Source organism: Gadus morhua, chromosome 15 (assembly GCF_902167405.1).
Source record: "Gadus morhua chromosome 15, gadMor3.0, whole genome shotgun sequence".
Classification (NCBI taxonomy): domain Eukaryota; kingdom Metazoa; phylum Chordata; class Actinopteri; order Gadiformes; family Gadidae; genus Gadus; species Gadus morhua.
The window spans coordinates 13,634,565-13,659,747 of record NC_044062.1 but is presented as its reverse complement, the minus strand read 5'-3'; the positions used below and the strand labels follow the sequence as shown (position 1 = coordinate 13,659,747).

The 25,183-nt window shown below is 46.4% G+C and overlaps 1 protein-coding gene across 4 annotated transcripts in view; it reads right to left on the bottom strand.

Annotated features, from left to right (window-relative positions):
• LOC115559905 (methylated-DNA--protein-cysteine methyltransferase) overlaps nucleotides 1–13,339 on the bottom strand; it is a 32,770-nt gene extending 19,431 nt beyond the window's left edge. For 3 of the 4 annotated variants that reach the window (XM_030379089.1, XM_030379086.1, XM_030379088.1), the window contains exons 1-3: nucleotides 13,277–13,339; nucleotides 11,527–11,691; nucleotides 353–513 (exon numbers count right to left, since the gene is read on the bottom strand). In XM_030379089.1, the coding sequence (XP_030234949.1) occupies nucleotides 353–513; nucleotides 11,527–11,691; nucleotides 13,277–13,326 (376 nt within the window). In that variant the 5' untranslated portion in view covers nucleotides 13,327–13,339. The remainder of the gene's footprint in view (nucleotides 1–352; nucleotides 514–11,526; nucleotides 11,692–13,276) is intronic. The other variant, XM_030379087.1, reaches the window with a different exon arrangement.
• Between the last annotated feature and the right edge of the window lie 11,844 nt (nucleotides 13,340–25,183).

The window sequence follows — 25,183 nt, the reverse complement described above, 5'->3', positions numbered from 1 at the left end:
TTGGCATGGGAAATAAACATTTACATTGCCAAGGCAGTTTAAAAATTAAACTGATGAATAATACCTCACGCGTATCTCACTTACTTTCCCACACTCCCAACTTCTCCCCTTCGCTTACTTACTTACCTTCCATCTCACTCAGTCAAACTATCTTCAACTCTCCCTTACTTTCTCTTCCCTCTCTCCCCATCCAACTCCCCCTCTCTCCGTCCCTCTCTCCCCCCTCTCATAAAATACTTCATTATAACCCACAGTATGCGCCCGGTGAGTGTAAGTGATGTAACCGCCGATTGAGAGTGTAAGGCCGATCCCCCCCAAGTCACGGCTCGGCAAATATTTATCCACCACAGACCTCCTCGCAGGGTGGGGTGGTGGAGCCGCGGGAGCAGGGGGCCCCCGGCGGCCCCTGGATCCCTGAAGTAGTCCCGCAGCCAGTCCACGCAGCGCAGCAGCTCAGGCCCCGCCCCCGCAGAGCCATCGATGACCTCACAGCTCCCGGGGCCCTGGTCGTTCCTGTTGGGGAGGGGGAAGGTAAGAAGGTAAGAGAAGGTGTGAGGGTGTTTACGCGAGTGTACGGAGCGAAGAAAAGTGAGTGTAAAGTGCTTCAGTGCAAAGAAAAATCGTAAAGGTGGGATTATGTGTGGGGATGAGTGGGGCGTACGTTAAATCATGTTTTCTTTTTAGGGGGGCAAAGGAGAGGCAATCATGGAGAAGGTTTTAAAAATATATATTTATGGTGGCATGGTATGTAAATGTTTGCGCAAAATGTGCAGTGACAGCTCTCCAACTTTTGAAAGACCTTTGAAAAATGCAAGGAGCAACCATAAAAGTCGTTCAGACATTCATATTTACAGTACGCTATTCCCTGCTGGCATAGTATACAAATAGTGTATATATAGCATACAGAGATCTGCACAAAAGTGTGGGTCGAAGGTGAAAGCAAGCTCTATATATGTATGCTATATAAAGAAGCACCTGTATTAAAATAAAACACTCTGGCTAAGAGTTACCAAGCAACAGCATCATTTGGGCCGGAGCTCGTGTCGAGTCTGCGCCTCATAACTACCGCGTATTGATTTTCTCGGTTTGCCGCGATTGCTGCGCGTCTAACAGCGCTGCTGAACCCAAGACACGCATCTTAGCACGAGGCAGCCGCTCCGAGGAATTTACAGACGCTTGAGTTGGCATCACTTAACACGAAAACATCATCTCTCTCTCTCTCTGCTCGCCCACCACTGACCAACCCCCAGGTCAGAGGAAGCCGGCTGACCCATATTTGACACTTAAAGACCCCAGTGGGAAGTTGTTCTCTTAGCGCAGTGCATTACGCTAAAGTGGACCCCAAGCTGCGTGGTGGATCTAACGCGCGCCGCCACTTCCATTAACTGCTGTACAGGACTTATAAATAAATAATATCCCCATTTAAGTGCCCGACTCCATCCCCCACCCAACTGTTCTTTTTTCTCCAAAAATTGGTTTATCCTGTATGGTATTAATAATGGACATTTACCATGTTAAACACACACATCGTCTCTCTCTCTCTCTCTCTCTCTCTCTCTCTCAACATGGCACCTAAGTGTTCCTAACACATTGGTGGGTCACAGTATTAGCCATGTTTATTTATCGGACAAGAGAAGCCAAGCTTTACTGGACTGGAATGAGTGGACGAGAGAGAGAAAGAAAGAAAGAGAGAGAGAGAGAGAGAGAGAGAGAGAGAGAGAGAGAGAGAGAGAGAGAGAGAGAGAGAGAGAGAGAGAGAGAGAGAGAGAGAGAGAGAGAGAGAGAGAGAGAGAGAGAGAGAGAGAGAGAGAGAGAGAGAGAGAGAGAAAGAGAGAGAGAGAGAGAGAGAGAGAGAGAGAGAGAGAGAGAGAGAGATCGTCCAGGTAAGAGGGCCTAGCTGGGCTTTAGCCTTGGATGATGGCTCCGGTCTCCGGGGTGCTATTTAGCCAGGAGTGTAAATACAGTAAAAAAAAAAAAAAAAAAAGGTGTAAATACTCTCATTTCTAAATAAACCGCACGGCAGTTTATAGTCAACTCAGTGTGAAGGAGTGGAAGCAGCAGCAGCAGCAGTGGTGAGGCTGGTGGTGGTGGCGGCGGTGGTTATGCACTGGGACCGGCCGCAAACAATGACCATGGCTCATGGCAATCTCTGTCGGCATGGGTGAGTGACCATCCAGCCCCTACTTGTCATTGTCTCTCCTCTCTATCCCCCTCACACCACCCCCTCAGCCCCCCCTCTCCAAACCCCCCAGTCTCTCTCTCCCCTCCTCCTCCCCCTACACACACCCCCACTCCCCTCATCCATCCCACCAAACCACCACCCTCCCCCCCACACCCCTCACTGCTACCCTCCCACTCCAGTTCTTTTAGCTCACCCCCCCCCCCCCCCCCCCCCGAACACACACACACACACACACACACACCCTCTCTCTTTTTTTCTCGTTCAGCAAGGATCTTCAGGCCACTGTTCCCCTCCCATACACCTCCCCCCCCCAAGCCTTCTCTCCTCCCCGCCCACCAATCCACCACCATCGCTGCCACCACCCCTCCTCCTCCACCACCACCACCACCACCCCCTGCAGCCCCTCTTTCTCTGGGAGAGGATGTTCCAGCCGCTGCACACTGACAGCTCGGGGATATTGTGTGTGGAAATGTTCCTGTTGGACCCACAGGCCCTTACAATCTACCGGACAAAGGCTAGCGCACCTTTGCTTAAGGCGCGCCACCTTTGACCCCTGCCTCACCCTTCAGACTTGTCACTTTGGCTAATTTCTCCCCACCCCGCACACCACCGGCTCACGCACCCCTGTGGCCCGTCCTTAACATAAGCGAGCCTACATTTTGGTGTGTTTTGTTCAGGTGCTTTCCTGAGTGACGCAACATTGACACCAAACGGCGGTGGTAGCTGTAATGGGATGCGGTGGGGCGCTTGTGGTCAGTACATAATAACAAAGGGAAGGGCACCGCGGCGTGTTGGAGCTGAGGTCTGTCACCGCAGGCGGCCACCAGGGGATTGTCTGTTCTTAAGTCAGTATTCTGGCAGTTCAGAGATGGCTCTGGAGTTCTGGACAGCGGTGACGCGTCGTGAAAAAGTAACCGTTGGCCCCATCTGCTCTTCTGTCGTGGATCGGAGAATACGTTGAAGTGGCCGTAAAATGTATAATATAAACACTGTCGATTGGAATAAGACTCTCATTGGGGCGATGTTCAATGCCACGAATGAGAGAATGTCTAGGCTCTGCGATTCATTTTCGTGTTCATTTTTTTTTATAATAATGAAAAAAGAACTATTATAAACTGTAATGTTGTTGTTTTTGTATTTTAACAATGTTAAATTTACGATTTGATGAATCCAAATATTTTTTTAATTAACTTTTGGCTTCTTCTGACAGGACTATTAGTATTTTAAATATCCTGTAGGCATTCGCTATTTTATCACAGGTAGGGAAATAGGGAGCTAATTCGGAACTAGCCAGGATTTGCTGCAGTTAAAGAATATTTCCCTTGATACAAGATTGTGATTTGAGAGAATTTCTAATATTGTGCTCCTGTCACAATCAATTTTCAATTACCATAAATCATTGCAGTGTAAAATGAAAGTCGTTTGGAGTTCTAGCCATCCTCTTACTCCAATATAAAGAATGAATTGGACATTTATAGAAATGTTGCGCGGTTATTGGATTTATGTTGAATGAAACAATTAAAGGGGACGGCAAAAAAGGAGAGCCAAACCGCATCATTAGAAAAAAAATAAACGGGGGGAATGAATAAATAAATAAAAACCTAAATTAATTTGGTCAAATCCATTTTTTGTTTCTCTCTCTCTCTCTCTAGATATAACCTCGATAGCTCCGGCAATTTTTGTCCATGACTTGCTCCATCAAGCAAGGAGACGAGAGTAGGAAACAGCCGAAGCACCACCAAACATTTAATTGAAAGGAATCATAGCAATCTACCAGGGGGGTGTAATGGTACCGCGAACACACACAAAAAAAAGGGGAAGGAAGAAGAAGGGGGTTTTAGGGGGGGGGGCTAGGGGTTGGTGGGTAAAGAAAAGAAAGAAATAAAAAGAAAAAAAAAACAGAGAACTCAGGCCTCCATGCCGTGAAGCGTGGTGCCGTTCATCCCGACTCCATCGGCTGTCACTCTTGACACCGCCTGTCAGAGTTCTCCTTCACCGATCATGGGGAACATGGCGGGTCAGAAGATGAAATGGAGAAAAAAAAAGAGATATATAAATAAAGAAGCCGGGTCCGGAGACCGTCCAAGTCCGATATTTTTCCCCTTTTACAGCGCGCCCATCGCATTGCCCCCGCGCTTAACTCAAAGACACGTCAAAGACTCAAGAGAGCATGAAAAAGGCCTAAAATGACTGTCTAAGAAGGGCGGCGGTGGTGGTGGTGGTGGAGGAGGAGGTGGTTTGGTAAAGTGGGGAAAAAAAAAGACAGCATGTCTCTATGAATGTCAGGATCTCGCTGCTCTGCGAGCCAGAGGGCTGTGATACAATTGTAAGCCACTTGCTCGATGGAAGTCGCTCAAGCACGGGAAGATCATTCGGATGTCTATGTGGCCTCGTTGCCGTGCCGAGAGTCAGGAAGCGGCAAAGTGGCAAGTAGTGAGAGATGCCTCATATTCTATTCATCCCCCGCGCGGGTGTGCCCGTATTATTATTTCCGAATGAAAATGGCCCGGCCCAGATGAACGGCTCTCTAGACGACACCTCAACAACTCGTGTGTTAGTGAACGTCACAAACCCGAAGAGCGAGCACAGCGACGCGCACACTCTTTGCGAACGGGAGAAGGGGGCAGGATAGTGTGACGGCCAGGTGTTGGTTGGGGTTCCTGGTTAAACTCATAGTCGGAAGGTTACGGGTTCAAACCCTATTGTTCCCAGTCTCCCTGTAGGCATTCATAGAGCAAGAAGTCCTTAGCCCTTATTCATTAACGTACTACGTCTTAACGGACGGACTGTAAGTCTGTTTGGAAAGAGGCATCGGCTTAATGACTAAATAGTAAAATAGTGCTGAGTAGGCACCGAAGCACATCAATTAAGTGAATCCTTCGCACTCCCAGTTGCCTTGCCACAAGGGTCCGACGCAAGGCATACATTACCGGGGCCCTAACATCTTCTCACTCCGTTAGGTGGTGTACCTGGTGGGCCCACACCACCGCCGCGACGCCGGCGTGTTTATCTACGCCGGACTACAGGGTTTTTACCCTCTATTCTCCAGCGTCGCGCATTGGGAGAGAATGGAGATTCCAATTACAGCAATGGGGAAGGAGTCGGCTAAGGGAGGGTGTGAGGGGAGGGGGAAGGCAAAGTACATCAGGGAACTCCTGTAACTGCGGGGACCTTGCTTCGAGTGCATCGACTGAAGAGGGGTCCCAGACACTAAACGGGACAGTGACCCTTCATGGATAGCCTCTGTCGAGCCCGGGAAAAAAACCAAACTTGACCACGTCGGGCACAAAGGCATTATGGGAATCGAGTGTCACCCAAGTCCTAATTACTGTCTGTGTTCAGAGCAAATTACTGCCTTGTTCCTCTGATTAGCGGGGAGGCTAATCTTCACCTGTGTACGCCAGCCCTGGCGAGGACCCTTGAGTGTTAGCGCTTCGTCTTCTGTAATTTATTTTTAAATCAGTGGCCCGCTCCCAGGAGTTTTGAGTGTTTTGTTGTGAACCGCTTACCATGATCCCACCCTCTCCCTCTCCATCTCCCAACACCCCCCCCCCCCCCCCCCCCCACCCTCGACTCCTACCCCCCTCCTCCCCCCACTTCACCCCTAAATCCTCCACTAAATCCTTGTTTGGTGCCACGGGAAGATAAGGGAGAACAACACTTGGGCATAATTGACTCATACTCCTCTCCAAGATGTCAGAGCGGGAATCATCGCCGCGCATATTGCCTTTGAATGCTGCGTGCTGTAACACTTTCTGCAGTGTGGCAGATACCGAATCCAATCAACTGCCAAAACAAACTGCCATGGACCCAAACCACTGAAGAAACTTTCTCTCTCTCTCTCTCTCTCTCTCTCTCTCGCTCTCTCTCTCTCCCTCTCTCTCTCTAGCTCTCTCTCTAGCTCTCGCTCTCTCTCTCTCTCTGCTGAGGACTGGGAAAATCTGCTGTATCGCTGCATTTAGCCACGGCGGCGGCGGCAGCTCCAGGCTGCGAAGCATCGGCGTTCGCTCCTCGGCATTCGGCACCCCTGGAGGTTGTGTTTCACAAAAAAAGGGAAAGAAAGCGAAATCACCGCACTTGCAAATTTCTCATGAGGAGGAATGAGTGAGCGGCGGCACAGAGTCTCGTCTGCGTCTGTGGGTTTACAGGTAGCGTGTTACACAGGTGTTCGTTTACACAGGAAATGGCACATGCAGGCTGATTGGGGCCGTCCCGGGAGACCCCGGCATAAACATAGAGCACAGATGGGTCCAGGGGCCACTGGGAGCAGCACCTTAATGAATACGCAGCTGAGTACTACACTTCACAACATGCAAAACACCATTTTAAGGTCTCGGGGAAGAGAGAGAGAAAGGAAAAAAATAAAACAGAACAAAAAAATATCATCGTTGAGTTGAAATTGCACAATGAATAATTCATGTAACGCATCTAAAGGGACCGTGTCGAAATATCTCCCGCCTACTTTATTGGCGACTGAGTTCTATTTTTTGGTACATCAACATTTCCCTATTTTCATTTTGTGTGACACAGCACTTAAGTTGTGACTGTTCCAATTCGGTGGGAATGGTCAGCACTTAAAGTTTGTGTTGTATTTGGCTCTGCATTAGGCGTTCCCGCAATAAAAGTATTTATAAAACACAACACCACAATGCCCCTCCCCATCACCGGAGAGGAAACACCACGTAAAGTTTTCACCGTATAACTCTCTGCATCGGGCTCTACCAAAATAAAAGCATTTACAAAACCCTGAATACAAGAATAAAAATCCATCCCCTCTGTCTTTTGCAAGAAAATAAGCAGAGGGGGAACGAGAGAGTGTGGATAAGTCCGTTGAAGAATACATCGAAAGGAAAAAAATGATTTGACGGTCACCGGAAGGCCTGAAGCTGTTGATGTTGTTCCCGGTGTGTGAGCACATCACGTAAACAGCGCCCCCCCCACCCCCCACCCTCCACCAAAAACAGGAAGCCCATTTACTGCGGCGCTATTCAGCGTGAACCAGGACATTGACTCACAACACGACGGCGCGTGTGAGAAAAGGATAAATGCATCACCTCAGATATTTCACACCAGTGTTGGGTGGGTGCGCTAAAGCTGTTGTGACAGCTTGGGTATTAGATAGATGGAGAAATGGCTGCTGATGAATGCCAATGTGAGTGAGGGCGGCGACGGCGTGTTCCACACACACACACACACGCAAAACAAAAAACACACACACGCTCCACCTCTGAACAATTAGGCTCTTCCCGGGGCCCCATCCACTGTTGTCGGTGATAATGGAAAGCTTCTGGTGATAAATACACTTTAACACCCTCCTCCTTAAGAACCATGCCATCCCCTTTCTCTATCTCCCTCTCCCTCTCTCTCTCGTATGCTTAGCTAATCACGGCCATGGCCACCACATTCATACAAAAGACTAATTACTGTTGTACTTCAATTCAATCTCAACAGCCCCTCGTTGAAAGACTTGAGGTTTCTCCTTCCTCCTTTCTCCCCTCCATGGGTTTTTTTTTTTTTTTTTTACAAGTAGGCCCCGACGCTAGACAAAAGCGTTTAAAAATCGGTGATTGCTTTCATCCACTTTAATTACATTCAGAAATGGCATTTCTGCTACATAATACACCCCCTATTGTTTCAGAATTATCTGGCTTGGAGAGTAAAATCTACAATATTTGACGATGCAGCCGTAGCTAAATCGCCTCTTGAAATTGAAATATGCAGCTGAAATGCAAAAATAAAAAGCCTCCGCCGCTGATATACTGCAAGCTTCTTGGCTTTCTCCTGAATGCTATTATTATGCATATCCAGGTAGAAAGTTAATTAACCCAAAGCTTAAGCTAATTATGGTAGCAGAATGCTATCAACCAAATGCTTTCAGTCAGACAGCTGTCCAGAATTTCATTTGCTAATCATTTGTCTTTTGCCGGAGCATATGGTACATTTCTGTGCTATCACAGGAACAACAAACAGATGAAAATCATTAACTAAAAACAATGTGCAACGTGAAAAATCAGACGCAGATTTATATGGCTTTGTCTAGCGGAAAGAAATAGGCAGATTTATATTCCGGGATACACAATGATAATTTCTGGTTTGAGCCACTTAGGATTTTGGGCAGATCACGTGACCCGCGTGCAGTGGGAATTCACCGGCACAAATATATTGTTTATATCTATATGCAAATGAGGCTGAGTGTTTATTTGTTTATCTGTGTAATAGTAATTAAAATGTTCTATAGGAACATATGCAAATGAGTAGCTCCTGAAGAATTGTAACTTTTAGCCCAATTTGTTAGGCTCCCAATATTTTTTCACAGAGTTAATGTTAAATGAAAAGGAATTCTAGCACAACTTCTGCTTTCTCCACATCATATATCATCCAACACATATTTCCTCCAGTTCTTGGCGGTTCACTTGTTTATATTTTTTTTCTTAAAGCAAATCACACTTGGCTGTTACAGAGTGATTGATATCAGCATTGCCTCGCAACATTATCAAGCAATAAAGGCGGCTAAGGTTTTAATGCAACATGTCACAGACGGGCCCCAGCACTACATTTCTATTGAGGACCTCACAAGATCTAACTGCCTTTTTTTCAATCCCCCCCCCCCCCCCCCAGCCCCCCCCCCCACACCCTTCTTTCTTCTTTGCAGCGCCCCCACATCTCAGCCTAGCTTTTGACAGACAAATTGATCAAAGCATTGTAAAATAATATGCTCACAAAAATGTCTCGGGGCAGAAGTCCGGCCCTTTTCCAACCTCCCCCTCCCCCCACCTAGCCACCCCCTCCTTCACCATTTTTCAGCCTAATAAAAAAAAGAGACGAAGCTTGTATGATTTCCTCTGTATTACGTCTCGGTGTGTGTGCTCTGTGTGTGTGCTCTCTGTGTGTGTGTGTGTGTGTGTGTGTGTGTGTGTGTGTGTGTGTGTGTGTGTGTGTGTGTGTGTGTGTGTGTGTGTGTGTGTGTGTGTGTGTGTGTGTGTGAGAGAAACAGGCGAGGCAGGCGTCATATTTCAGATAATAGTAATCTCCTGTAAACAAAAACAAAAAAAACAAGAAAAAAACAGCATCTCATTTTTCTGCTGGAGCTACTTGGCAACGCTAGAAACAAAACAAAAAAAACGAAGAGGAAGAAAAAACATAAAAATAAAAAGGGCTGGTTAACTGGCAGACTGGTGAGTAGTGTAGAGACCCCAACAGGGGTTGTTGGGATGTAATGAATTTGTTCATCTGATGGTGCCTTCAGGGCTGTCGTTAGACTAGAGAGGAGAAGGAGGAGGAGGAGGCCTAGGAGGAGATTGGTTGATTTCCGGGAAAATCTTTCTAAAGATCAGTTAGGAAGCAAAAGGGGCTTGAGACGTTTCCATTAGAAGGGGGCTGACGGTCATGGTGGGTAAGCAATGTTTCGAGTGCGTTTATGTCCTTACAATGGCATTTATCAATAACTATCTGTCAATGTCACCGCATTCGCCTTTTGTTACTGCCCCAAGACCGTTGGTGGAACACACAGGCACAGACACACACAGAAAGCAGAGAGGCCTGTTCCCTCCTTGAAAGCCCAGACTTTCACTATTTATGATTATTTAATTATTTTACTATTTGGTCCTTAAGCAGATGCTCTTAACCAAAATGTTGTGCAGAGAATTCTGACACGTCAGTAATGAGCAGGTAGGGGGCTAGGGGAATATTACTCAAGCATGCCTCCAGGTAGACTGTCGACATTGGGGATTGAACCCTGGAACCTTTGGGCCTAGAAGTCAAACACCCCTTTAGCACTGTGGACATATCGTTTCCACCTAAACATGATATGCACGGACATTATCTATTTTCCTGTATCCAAAATACAGTCTTGCTAGATCATTTATCACGGTGACTTCCCTAAGCCTGTATCACCCCGTACAACCAAAGCTAGGCTGAACCTTATTTAGTATGTCATAAATAAATCAATGGAAATGGCTGATCTGAACTATTACTGCAACCGGCTGGCTTTAGTGAGATCTACATGTAAAGCCTCGTGCAGAGATAAGCCTGGTATTCTGTCACTCTCTTTTGCCTCTCCTTAATGCCTGTTTACATTGTATTGCTCCATACATCTGAGCAGGCTAAGGCTTGGCTTGTCTGTCCTATGGCAACAACAACAACAACGACGACAACCAACCGGTTCTTGCAAAACTGATTTCAGATTCATATCATTGAAAATAAACACACACAAACACACACAAACGGATACACACAGACTGCGATATAATCGAAAACTATACTTATGGCCGACATTGCGAAGTGATATTAAAAGTGCGAAATGATCTACTGATGCGAATCATTAAATTAATTTGCATAATCCTACTGAACCTGAAAACACAAATTAAACCCTGCTCAGAAGAACGCGGGAAGGTGCTGGCAACATGGTTACAGGACATCTCCCATAATCAAACCTCCATAATATTAATCTCTTCCCTTCAACTCATTAACAACAAGTGGGCTGCTTTTTTTTCTCACTGCTTGATGAATTTTAGGAAATAGCAGACAGTCAACTCGGAAACACATGTTGTATATAATATACAAGACCGCTAATGGGTTTCCATAAATTAAAATATCCCATACATTTTCAAGAGGATGACTTCCTATCCCGGCGCATTGGAAAACGGTTTAATTTCCCAAACCAATCAAGTTTATCAAATGCAGATCTGTGGATACATGGATATTTAATTTCAATCTAATCAAAACTAATCGGGAGATGTACTACGCGGACCTCGAAAAGTCGGGAATAACTACTTATTAATGCAGATTTTAATCAGTTCCGATCGCTCCAGTAAGACTGTCACATTTTGTCAAGACTGAGAAATTGTGAGCAATGGTGAAGGGCACCAAATGGAGCTGCATATTAGATTTACGTTCGCTGGTTCATGCTCAGAACCGCTGTACACCACCCGACAGAGGAGGGAGAAGCAGGGACAGCCGAGAGAACTCCAGGATTCCACTGACCCCCGACAGATTTGAGTTTTAATCAACTCCCTCGTGGGTAATAAACAGATATTTTATTTGTATTTCTTTTTTTTTCCCGGCCAAGAAATTTCAAATATACTGCAGGAAGAATCACAACCCCTATGCCATCAGAAATCTAATTTCCCGTCCAAACTGTATTCTGGCGGCCCCCTCATATTTTCTCATGCCGGCGTTCATATTTGCCCAACTTTCCCTGGTATATATTTCTTGTGGGATCTACAAAAATGCCCGGCGTGCGATGAGAAATGGTGGCACTCCATCAAGACCGGTTGTATTCTGTCCGCTTGTAAATCTCACACCTTTGTTTGTCGCCGTCACCGGCCCCGGCGCTTGTACAGTACCTTTCAGCAGGTGCGACATCCATTAGGAGCCGCATGGTGTGCACGCCCGCCTCACATCCTCTGACTTGGATTGTCCCGAGGGGGCTCTGCAGCGAGATGGTCTTCTGAGTACACTGGCTCTCCCCCTCGCCCCCTCTCCGTCGCTTCATCTCTCTCCCCGTCCTGCTAAGGGAGCACAAATTACACTGCGTTCATTGACATATTCATGTGGCAACTTCCCCCCCGAATTTCCCACACTATTTGCATGTGGTGATCTATTGGAAAGCGGGTGGGCCCACCAGCGTGCCAGATGAGTTACATATTTGAACACCTAGCTACAACCGCCGCCCCCGCCAAACAATGTCATCATTTGACTTGATCCTTGCATTACTATCTAATATTTCTTCTCATGTATGGAAAGGAAGACGCCTATCTAACCAATAAATCGCCCATTTTTCCCCTCCTCTCTGTTCTATATATCACATAAATGAGAAAAACAATGCGGTCTGCTCCCCTGTCTGGTGGGGGGGATTCCCTAGATAGCTCGACATTATTTTCAATCCGTCATTTTTGGTTGATGGTCGGGATGTTTTTCTAGCATTAAATTTGTTCCTTAGGGTGCAACTCCAATGGGATTCTGGTTTCCAGCCCTTAACAACAGCGAAAACGTGCAGCTTTTCTGACGACTGAGATGGATACTGGCAATAACCAGACAGCATCTTCTTTTTTTTATTTTTACTTTGAGGGAAGGAGAGATGATTGACTATGTTATATGTGAGTTTTTGAGAGATGGGCGAGGGGGGGTTGGGGGGGGGGGGTATAATAAATAAAGGTCACATTGATTGTAAGGGTTTCAACCCAAGAAATCACTCCTATCCGAATCCCTGACCTGGAAAGGTCTTGGGGGCGCCTGTACAATATATCGCTCTCTGCGGGTTTAATTAGACCATCAAATCGTTACTTTAAAAAAGACATATCCCTCCATTTTTACAGTCAAACTATAGACCAAGCCTGAGATTATTTAATCCGATAGTCTGCACTTTCTGACAGGTAAAACGTAAAATGCTGCACATAGGTCCATCAGACGTCTCAAATAAGGATATATAAGAGAAAAAGAATCAGCTCTTATGTCACTGACCTCTAAAGTATTGATATAGGGAATAAGGACAAATAATGACAATCTAACTAACAAGGTCCCCAAATGAGCCTCAAAGCAATATATATTAAATAAAGCAATTATCCGTTCCTTTATTTGCATTCATAGTAAATAACAACAATCAATATTTCTTATTACTAATCGACTTTTCCCCAGGGATGAGGTCTACCAATTAGTCTGTCATCACCACAATTTAGAAACTAATTTTGAAAGAGGGATCGCATTACATTGGACGTTTTCCTATAAAGGACTTTTGCCGTGCTTTGTTTTTGATTTGTATACTTTAAATTATGAGTTCATTTCCCCCTGAGTCACCCAATGCAGCTAGAAACACCGACAACCTTTCAATATGTGGCTGGGTTTAGAAGTCTGGATAACTATAGCTATTAAGAATTCCGACATAATACAGACAATACCATTTATATGTACGCACGCACACTGGCAGTTATCAGGAGACACAACTTTGGTTTAGAGTCTAACTAGTTTAAAACCGTAAATATTCATGTAACTATGACTGGCAATACTGAAGCAATTTAGACGTAAGCAAAATAGCCAGTATACTTTTGATTTGTCAAGGATTTTGCAGTACAATGGTGTTTTCTAGAAATATCTTACAAGAGCTTTGGCTTTGCTTCCTCATCCATCGCAAGTGCTTTGCGTCGCATGTGAAGTAGAAAGAGTTCCGCTTTCTTTTAGACACGTGGTTGGGCTGACCAATCAATACAGCAGGATAACTGCGTTTGTTTAGCAATTGGTCACTGGCCGTTTCAGGCTCCTCCCCTTTGGTCCCTGCCAGGGTCCTTTGTGGTTTGATTGACGGTCATTATTATGGTCATTCAAGGTGTAAGTATATATTTTGGTTTAGGAACACAGTACTTATACATTATTGATAAACATTTAGAATCCTAATACTGGTTATTAACCTAGCCTCTAAAATCGTTAGTTTCCAATAAAAAATAAATAAATAGGTTTATAAAGTCGTTATTTCGTTCTAGTTTCATGCAATGACCTTGGTCTTTGTTTCAGGCGTTTGCAATATGATTATCCAAGATTTTTATTATTGCTTTTATTGGCATTCAGCTATAACTCTAAAATTAGAGAAAGTTGTCTTGCCCAATTTAAATCCATATTATTTGTGTAAGTAATTTGAATCGTTTAAAGACGAGGGGTTCAGTTCAACTGCTTATTTTGTTTTGTTTTTTTCATTATTCTACCTCACTTTCATATTTTTTGCATGTCTCAGTTTAAAATGTAAAGGCCTACTTGGGCCTCTCGGTGGCGAGGCTAGGGGGAGGGGGGAGGGGGGATGGAGGGGGGGAGAAACGCCACCCCTGCAGAGAGCATTTGAAATCTGTGAGGATTTCCGTGCCATCTGGACCCGCTGCCAGTCTGCCCCAGATAGTAAGGGTTGGCAACGGTACCCGACGGTGCAATATGGCTCTCTCTTTAATGAACTACTAACTGTCCCCCGTTTTAATTGATGTGACATTTGAGCCATTTATCTCTGACATTTCAATGAAGGATGATTCTCTGCCTTGCCATTTACTTTTTTTGTGCTATTTTCTAAGAGTCATTTGCATTTTGCTGCTCCAAAACCTGCTTTTTGTCTCTCATTAGCTAATTAGAGGGGAACACGCCGCAATTAATAAAAAACGGACATAACCTAGTTTGATTTGGGCTTGATGAAAACCGATGTTTTTCTCAGAATGTATCAAAATGGACGTGCGCGGCTACTTGTCGTAAAAGGTGAGGTAGGTAAAGGCTTGCAACCTCTCGCCACGGAGCGACATGCACACTACAGTGCAGGGACAACCTATGTTCGCAGCAGGGGCGGAATCAGGCACAATTAATCAGCATATGATTGCAGTACGCAGCCCCCTCTGCTGGCCCTTCTGGGCCATACTGTTTAGAAGTGATTTGAATAATGCAATTGTCAGCGGTCACAAGGTTGATACATCTTTTTAAAAGTTTTATAGATTTGAACACACAGTGAAATTAAAATTTTGTTCACAGTTGCTTTGTGTTGGAGGCGATAAAATACTTTGCTACGTGCATAGGCTTGAATTGTGAAGCCTTACATTTTTTCCTGCTTGTACTTTTTTACGCAACATGCAGTTTAAATGTAGGCCTACCAACATTTAATTTTTAAGGTTTTAGGGCTGTGTATTTTCTATATAATTTATATACATATATATATATATATATACATATATATGTGCATATCAAGGGAAAATAATTATACTTTTAACATTGTTGGAGTGCATGTGTGTGCGTGCATGCGTCTTTGTGTGTGTGTTTGTGTGTCTGTGTGCGTGTGTGCGTGTGTGTGTGAGTGTGTGCACGGTGCATGTTTGTGTGGGCGTAGGACATTTATTCCATAGGAAAAGGTCCCAAACATAATTGTTTTCCACACAGTGACATATTTGCAATGTATTATTTTTAAGATATCCTTTCAAAACAGCCCGGTCCACCGATGACGGTGGTTCCTTTGATTGTGAGTGGCATCGCTGCCAAGGTGTGGCGCTCTGCCTGGCAGCGTGAAGGTTCCTATCTTTTGTTTAAGACTCAAAGAGCTCCATTTCCTGTTCGGTTTCCCGCTCTATTTCTGTTTGTGCGAGGTGCTGATAGACTTATGCCCTTCACTGCTTCCTCTTAGTGTACCACAGTCACAGATGTTTGTGAGAATAACAACTCTATTTTCCTTGCTCTTTTCTTTTTTCACCCCCCCCCCCCCATACACACACACATAATGACAGAAATTGTTTATGACCCTTTTTTATTTGTACTCCTTTTCCCCGCCTCCCCCTCCCATGTCCATCCGTTCAGTGTGTGTGATTGTCATAAGTCAGTCACAAACCGCCCGTCCCTGCCTCGTGCGGCTAGGCTCGCATTTCCTGTGTTTTTGCCGTTTCACAGTAATGTGCGTTGGAGGAGTTGAAGTAATTTAAGATATCAGATACACACTTCAGCAGAGACGAGAAATGCCCTGACGGACCGAACAAGCGCCTCTCTCTCTGCTGGCTCTCTCTCTCTCTCTCTCTCTCTCTCTCTCTCTCTCTCTCTCTCTCTCTCTCTCTCTCTCTCTCTCTCTCTCTCTCTCTCTCTCTCTCTCTCTCTCTCTCTCTCTCTCTCTCTCTCTCTCTCTCCCTCTCTCTCTCTCTCTCTCTCTCTCTCTCTCTCTCTCTCTCTCTCTCTCTCTCTCTCTCTCTCTCTCTCTCTCTCTCTCTCTCTCTCTCTCTCTCTCACACACACACACACAAACACACACACACACAGACACACACACACACGCACACGCTGGCGGTGTCGTGTGTGTGTGAGCGTGCATTTTAATTAGGAGCAGTGGCTCCGAGGGCCCAGAACTGTTCACATGGAGAATACCTGGGTGTACTAAATAACACCCGCCAAACCAGCCAGATGAAGAGGAGAAATAATAATAATAATAAACAAGAGTGACCTGCCATTTTGTTCTCCATTCTTTTCGTACTAGGGGAGTAGCAGGAGGGAGGGCGGGAAAACTTTGTTATCCCAGCGCTCTCCACAGAATTATCCTGATCACCAGATAAGATGTGAAAATATTTCCCTGTCGTCTCGAGTGCCCACTTATTTAGCCCGCTGGCCCAGTGTTCCCCCTGCAGCCCCCCTACCCACCTACCCACCCCGAACAATCCCAATGATATGTGTGTGTGTGTGTGTGTGTGTGTGTGTGTGTGTGTGTGTGTGTGTGTGTGTGTGTGTGTGTGTGTGTGTGTGTGTGTGTGTGTGTGTGTGTGGGTGGGAGGTGGTTAGGGGCTCCTCTCTATTCTCCTCTCTCTATATATTTTACTGTTGACACCCTCGTCGGCGCCGGTTGCAAATGAAGAGGCTTGAACTCCTGACAGCCGACGTCGGCCCCGTAGCCGGGGCCCACATCCGCCGCCCGCGACACACCGGCCCCGCGCCGGCCCCGCGCATGCTGTGCGGCATAATGATGACATTAGGACAGGGGGGGGGGGGAGGAGGGAGTGATACTATCAGGGACGCACTCGAGATAAATGACTGATAAAGCAGGGGTTGTGGCTCGCGTATTACACGCTTGACAGAGCAGCTAATCAGTGTCCAAGTGACTGCTATTACATAAATCATGAGCACCACTTTGATGCATATTCCATCTCTGTGTCCCCCTATTCATCACGTCATCTGGGGGAGGGGGGGGGGGGATAAGGGAAGGGGGGGAGGGGGGGGTCTCTTTGGATGACTGGCTGCCGGGGCCCAACACACCACGTTTTAAAAAGCACATTATGTTTTCATTAGAATTTGATATGATCCATCCCCCGGTGTTGATTTGATTTTCTCGCGCCCGGGTCATTTGATAGGGATGCTATGGAGGAGAGGGTTAGTGTGTTGTTGTAATGTGTGTGTGTGTGTGTGTGTGTGTGTGTGTGTGTGTGTGTGTGTGTGTGTGTGTGTGTGTGTGTGTTTGTGTGTGTCTGGCGTGTGTCTGTATATGCCAGGCAGACCCCGTGTCATTTCTCCATCTCTCCGCCTATGTCTGACAGAACAGCCTTGTTACCTGATATAATCCTAATTTTCTTCATTATTATTTTATGATGTAGTCAAATTGATGCCCAGGCTTTTTTGCCCATTGTTCTTGCTGAAATGAACAGAACAACAGTGTATATAAATAACACATTTAGTTTTCTCGTATGCAGCCAGAGTTGCATATACCTTTGCATTCATTTAGATCAGTTTAATTGTCCAACACGATGTGAGCTTCTAGACATAATTTCATGCTTCCATGTTTCCCACCCTAAATGTGCATAAATTAAGCTGTGGATGCATGTGTGGTTCTTAAAGTGAGTCACTATGTATGTTTCATGCTGTTGTATTCGGGTCAGGGGATGTGTGTGAGGGGGGAAGCGTTGAAGGTGAGTCTGTGTATGTGTGTGTGTGTGTGTGTGTGTGTGTGTGTGTGTGTGCATGCATGTGTGTATTCGACTGCATGTGTGCGTGAGGCTGCATGCGCGTGTGTGTGCGTGCAAGTGTGTGTGTGTGTGTGTGTGTGTGGTGTGTGTGTGTGTGTGTGTGTGTGTGTGTGTGTGTGTGTGTGTGTGTGTGTGTGTGTGTGTATGTGTGTGTGTGTGTGGTGGGGGGGTGGTGTGTTAATTTAATCCCCATTCTTACCCAGAGCATGGCCACTATCTCTAAGGGGCTTTATCTCTGACAACTGTGTCAAATTAGAGGGACCACGAGCCCCTCATAAAGAACATGTCTGTCAGACTACATTGTTCCTCGCCTCTGAAATATACGGCGCAACAAGACAAAAATAGAAGATAACGCCATATTCCCATCGTTGGACTGGGAACATGATGAAATAATTTCCGAGCCATGTGATCCTGTCAGGGAGACAAACGGCTAATAAAATTGGCATTTGTGTATAAATCTGTGCCTCGCCGTCTCTTGCTCTCGCTCTCTCTCTTTCGCAGATTTTCAAACAAGGCTGGATTCAAATAACGCAGTGCTACTGTTTTCTACACACCTTCAGTACAACAGTATCGCCGCAGTACACTACAGATTAAAAACCTGTGTGCGTTCTGTTAAATAACAGCCTAATTAGTGTGGGGCGTGCCACGTATTATATGGATCATATATATATAATGGATGACGATAATAGGGCATTCCATTAGTGGCTTGTGCTAATGTAAGTCCAGGTTAGCACCGCTACATGATAAGTGCCTATCATCTATCTGGGGGTGGTATCATGGCTGTCGCCCAGTCAAACATGTAAAACAACTCCTAATGTTCCCCCACTCCTCCTCCTCCTCCTCCTCCCCTCCTCCTCCTCCTCCTCCTCCTCCTCCTCTAGTCCCCTACGGCTGTTCCCACCCAGTTATCATCAGCGCTGGGGCTCTGCGGGGACTACCTCGGGAGACAACATTTTCCCCGACCCCTGACCCCGCACCATATTTTCCATTTGAATGGTCCTGAGGAGAGTGAATATTTACAAGCATGTTTAATGTATAATAGAGCTCATCTGTGAGTATCAGCCAGCCCATTTTCTGCTCAGTCAGTTCTCCGGCGTCGGCTGCGGCCTATATCGCTGGAGGTTAACACTGACCTCTGTTAAGAGCCCGGCTGACCCGGCCTTCATTTAGGCTAAGTAGTATGCATACGTATTGTACCCCGTCCTGGGGGCATACATGTTCATAACAAGTAGAGCAGGGAGGGGGTTTTAAAATGTAAACACCCTGCCACTGTAATATTATTGTATCAGGAGCAGTCCCAGAAGGTGGTAGATTTAATAATGCCGAGTGGATTATATACGATAGAGAAATAAAGAAGTAATTTCAAATTGTTCGGGGACCTTTTGTGTCAACGGTTATGGAGGCTAAGGGACAATTCCCGGCCCCCCAGGCCCCACTTTTTAAAAAACCAATGGCTTCATGCGAACACGCGCCACAGTTTCTCTTTCCGAATCTACATGCATTACCCAGCACCGAAGGCTGTTACATTGTGATTAGCAATACATAATACATTTGCTTCTATTATTATGCAAGGGGAAACAGAAAAATGGTGGTAGGGCGGGGGGGGGGGGGGGGAGGATGAGCCGGTTTGGATGGATAACGGCCCCCGCTGCAGATCTGGAATATACATATTAAACGGAGAGGAGAAGGAGGAGGTGACGAGGGGTGGGGGAGAAGAGACGAAACAAGTCAGGGCTCGCTACTGCGGGTGCTTGTACAACCACAGGGTTTTTTAATCTCTTTCTTGCCGATGAAAGTCCCAGTAATTGCTATATTTCCCTTTTTGTTTCAAGGACCTTTGCCGATCCCTTGGCTTGCATCAGAGGGCAAAGTCATTAGCGGAGGAATGAGCTGGAGTGAGGCGCGGGAGATTGCTGGGGATCTCAGCGTGATTGGAAACTTTACCACACATTGCATCCTAATTTAAATTCAATTCCAATGTATGTTGGCCAGATATAAGGGCAATTAAAAAACATACAACCCGTTATTGCTATTGGTTTTTTCTCCTTTACAATGACAATACAATGAGTTTCAGTAATTGTTTGTTATTATTTATGTATCATTTTATTCATTTGTTTATTTATTAGCAAATGTATTTATTTATGTATGCATTCACATTTTTATTGATTTGTTGTTTGTTGTTTTATTTGTTTATCAATGTATTTTAACCCTAACCATAACCCTTTAATTCATGAATTTGTATACTAATGCATCAATTATTGACATTTAATTCAGTGCAGTAACCTACAACGACAAACACAATGCATCCAGATGACACATTTATATAAAAAAAAGGGGTGTCTGGCAGTAAGAACAAAAATCATATGCTCCTAACATTGCAATCATTATAATTATTCAGCGGACCTCACAGGGGACCAGCGGAGGAGGGGCGGCGTGGGTGGTGGCGGAGGGGGGCGGAGGGATGGGGGGGCTCTCGTTGAGATATGAAGCCCTGTCAATCACGGCGCACGGTACAACAACACTGTCGCGGTTGGGTGACGTTCTGCTGTTTGATGTGAATCACAGACATTAGGAATAAAAGACAGGCCTGTTGACGCACACAGGAGTGGGTCGGGGGGTGGGATGGGGGGGAGGGAGGGGCAGCATGTGTTGCTCTGTCTTACGTACCACTCTCGTGTGGAAGCCCCACCCCACCCCAACCGCAACCCCCTGGGTCCCACCACTGCTCCCGGGAGTGCAGTGCATATAATTACCCACAATCCACCCTGAAAAAGCACTCATTTACAGTAATCAACAGTCGCCACTTCAAAGGCTCCATGTGGCATCATCACACACCCAGGAATCAGCGTGTGTTATTACAAATTATGATCACCGTCGAGCGCCGTCTTTGTACGCACGCGACGACGCGCGTTGGCTCTGTTTCGGAAGACCGGGAGAAAGTCACCGTGTGTTTTTTGGCGTAGTTCATGAGCGACGCGACGAGGGCGAAGGAAAGCGAAGTAGCATCGGTTCAATTTAAAACTACATTTTGTATAATGTAGCCTACTAGCAAGGGGTGGAGGGTAAAACAAAGAGAGAGTCGATAAGCCTCACCAGAGGCTAAGTAAGAAATTTAAAATGCAAGTTAAAATAACAGGGAGATAATTTGATCATTTGGTGGACATGATGGCGGTGGCCATGCTAATGGTCATTATCATAAAACACAGCCATCATTAGGCTTGATTTCAGATAATGGTCAGTGTGGAGAATTTGTTAGACAGGGAAAAGCCTTTCCCCATTAAATATATATTAAGTGAATTAACTTGCATCATGATTGGGGAGCCACTGTGGGGTATTGCCTGAAAGATAATGTGCTTATAATGTGATGCGAGTTCCCCCCTCTACTCCAAGACAATTCAGCCAATTTTTCAGTTCATTTTCATTTCACCATCAGTTTTTCTTAGTTCTGCACTATGCAAAAACACATCGGTGCCAGTTTTCCTATCTTTGGGAGACCTTAATTATATTTATTTATACTTTGTATGATTCAGTTATTTAAATATTCCCTCATTTTGCAATCTGCTTCTCATCCTGGAGTGATTTTGAATTTCATATATGAGACCCATGCATTAGTATATTTTCTTATAATAATAATTCCCTTATTAAAAAACCCTTTTCTTATATATTATTGTCTTCCATTCCTCCTCACTCTGCACTTTATGCACAACCGTAAAAATACACACATCTAAGATTTCCTATCTTTGTGAGCCAAGCATTATAAATATCTATATCTATATTTATATAATTCAGTAGTTGAAATCCTCATTTTTTCACACAGTTTTTGTTCAATTGTACCCTCCATGTCTCTTAGCCCTTAGTCACGTTAAAACGGAAAACAGCAATTTCAGCGTTCCTAGCTATGTGAGGCCTTCAATATCCATATCAACATTAAATTATAATTCACCAATTCCAACACTCTGTGTCTTATCTCATCTCATCTCTCTCTCTCCATCAGGGCACGAGAAGAGAGAGAGAGAGAGAGAGAGAGAGAGAGAGAGAGAGAGAGAGAGAGAGAGAGAGAGAGCGATAGAGAGCGAGGGAGAGAGAGAGAGAGAGAGAGAGAGAGAGAGAGAGAGAGAGAGAGAGAGAGAGAGAGCGATAGAGAGAGCGAGGGAGAGAGAGAGAGCGAGGGGCATCCTCTGACCCTCTGGCTCTGCCGGGCCCCATCATCGCCGGTCCATTAGGGACGCCGGGAACCGGTCTGCACCACATCACTCCCACAGCCCCGCACGGCTGGCAGGAGGCCCCCTAGTGGCCGGGTCATGTCGTGGCATGGGTGCCCTGTGAGTGAGCTTGTACCAGGGCTGCCCTTGACATGCCCCCACCTCCCCACCTCCTCCTTTGTATCCGCCGAGAGACGAGGGAGCAGGAGGAGGAGGAGGAGGGGGAGTGCAGACCGTCCGGATGGGGCCATGGGGGGTGCCAGCTGGTGCCAGCTGCGAGGGAAGCTATCCAAGGTGGCGGACACCTGTCCTAACTCGTGGTCCGCCCCCCCACCACCCCCAGCTCCCACAATGCATCTGGCGCAGCCCCGCAGACCCATCATGGGGAAATGAGGCGCTAACCTTGAGGAGAAATGCTCCCAGCGTCGCATTAAGAGAGCCTCTAATTGCCGAGCGCGAGCACTGCCAAACGACATTAGGAAATGCTGTCGTTTACTTTAACATAATGGCTCAGCGTGTCTTTTGGCCAAAGTTGCCGCACGCTTCTCCCAGGTCTTTGGCCTCAGCGGCGGCGGGCCCTTTCGACCCTGCACGGCCAATCACGGGAGGACTTGAAGACACTAGCTAGTGTTTCTCCCGGAGTGTAATAGACCTTTGAGAGAGAGAGAGAGAGAGAGAGAGAATAATGGACAATGAAACATAGAAGACAACAGAAAATCGGTGTTACAGTGGGGGAAATCATTGGCTAGAGCTGCACAGTAGACACTCGCTAGTGCGACAACCCAACGTGTGTCACGTTAATTGTTTTGTATTGAGCTACCTACATTGTTATTTTTGGCTAGGTGAGATAAAATAGTTGTTATTATAAAGCTTAGCCTTTTGGGTGATCACTGTTCAGGTTTATTTTTGCCAAGTACATGCCAAACTCTTCAGTTAACCCGTCCGTTGCCATCAAACGTATTCCTCCACTCCGCCTTGGCTGCTGCCTGAGTAGCATGCGTCTCAAAAGGGGTATAGACATAACATTAATGACCGATGTTTCGCTAGCACTACATGAATTAGGCTAACTACACTCGGCTGCATAAGTGATTTTATTATTTATTCTCTTTTTCTCATCAGTGCATGTTCGCCTCTCCACGTCGCCTCGGAGTTCACTACTAATACAGCGCACTCAGTGTGATTAAATGAAACAAGCGTGCTCATTACATTATGCATACTGTAATAAGAATAGCCCTGACCGGTCTGTGGCTGCCGCGGTGCGCTCCGTCGAGGATGATCACATGATCCGGCACCGCCGCCGCACCACCACATTTTCCCCCCTTTTTTCTTTTTAGGGGCGCCCATTAGCAGAACAAAAATCACCTTTGATTTAATGAAAGGTCCTCATTTGCTTACCGGCTCCTCTCACTTACGGGCACATGGATAAATTAAGAACGACCCCCCCCTCTCTCCCATCCCGACAACCTTTACCAACCCCCCCACCACCACCACCACCACACCCACCACCATCACCTTCCCTCCCCAAGACTTGGCGTCCCGGGGAAGGAGGGGACGGCTCTCCCTACCACCAAGCGGCGGGGCAGGAGACGCCTGCCGATGACTCTGTGATCTGGTCGTTTCAAGTCGGGCGCGGGAGTGTCAGGAATCGGCGGCGCGGCGCGTCTAATTGCGGATCCACCTCAGCTCTTGAAGGTAATGAATGTGAGCACGGTGGGAAACCTCCAAGGATCAAACACTAGTAATACATCATCAGTCCTGAAAAGGGTAATTCGTTTCCCTTCGCCAAGCAAAATATTAGAAGTTCAGATAGGATAGAGAGCGAGGAGAGAGAGGGGGGGGGGGCAGATTTTATTATTAATTTATTCCACTTTCACCCCCACCCCCACTTCCTCCAGCACCACCACCTCCACCAACCAATCCTCCCAATGCCTGATTTTGTAATTGAAGTGCGACGGATAAAGTTGTCCATATATCCTAGCGAGAGGCTCTATGCATTTGTCAACTAGACGTGGGATTTGAGTGTGTAAATATTGTCCGATGGCGCTCTCGCAACTGGGATGATTCCTCCTCAAACAGACTTTGGGAGATATGTTTGATTGGATTTTGAGTCGTTCTATTTCCCCAGACCGTCGCAAATCATATTTTATTGTGTCTCAGTTCGCCCCGCGTTATTTACTGTATCTACTCCGCCGTGGAAGTTTTGCTTCCTCGGTCCTAACGCACTTAGCGTGTTAGCGTCGTCACCTTCGCATAATGCGGTTAAAAAACCCCACGTTCCCCTTTGGAGTGTCTCTTTAATGTATTTCTCTCTCACTCTGCAGAGCTGAAACTCCAGACCCCTGCTCCGGTCCAGGGCGGTGTGGAGATAGAGAGGGGGGCGGGGGCTGTACGTAAAGTGAAACCGATACCCCACCTCTCCTCGCTGTTCCCCTACTTCACCTGAATCCTCCCCCCACCAATGAGGTAAGGGTACCGCAGGGACGCAGTCAAAACAAGTCCACTTTTTCATCGTCTTTTTTGGCATATTTTACTAGGAGGCGGCCTCTTAGCGGAGGTCGAGACGGGCAGCCACCGGAGCAGTTGACCCCCAGGACAGAGAGGGGTACGGAGTTCAACGGCCAGCTGGCCAGGAGCGCAAGGTCCTACTGTGTGTGTCTGTGTGTGTGTGTGTGTGTGTGTGTGTGTGTGTGTGTGTGTGTGTGTTTGCGTGTGTGTGTGTGTGTGTGTGTGTGTGTGTGTGTGTGTTTGTGTGTGTGTGTGTGTGTTTGTGTGTGTGTGGGAGGGGGGAGGTGGGGAGGGGGGAGGGGGGGAGGGTGGAGCACGCCATAGGCTGCAGGTCATCTCCCACATAAACACACACACACACACACACACACACACACACCTTAACACAGACCTACACAAACACACCTTCACAAGCCTTCACAAACCTTCACCCAACCACACACACACACACACACACACACACACACACACACACACACACACACACACACACACACACACACACACACACACACACACACACACACACACACACACACACACACACACACACACACACACACACACACACAGACACAAACACACTGTAGCAATGGAATATTATTCCAAGCAAAGAAAAAAAAAAAATCCCGACAAGCCATGGTTCATAAATGGATCTTCACAAATTGCTGGATGTGTGGCAGTGCAAGGCCCGGGTGTGTTCCTGTATGTGTGTGCGTGTGTGGTGTGTTTGCGTGCGCGTCTATGGGCATGCGTTTTACAGCCCGTGCGTGCCCTCCTTGTGCTCAAGCAAGTGTTACGGCCGCACGTGGCCTGTGCTGGGACGGTTGGTGGGGGGGGGGGGGGGGGGG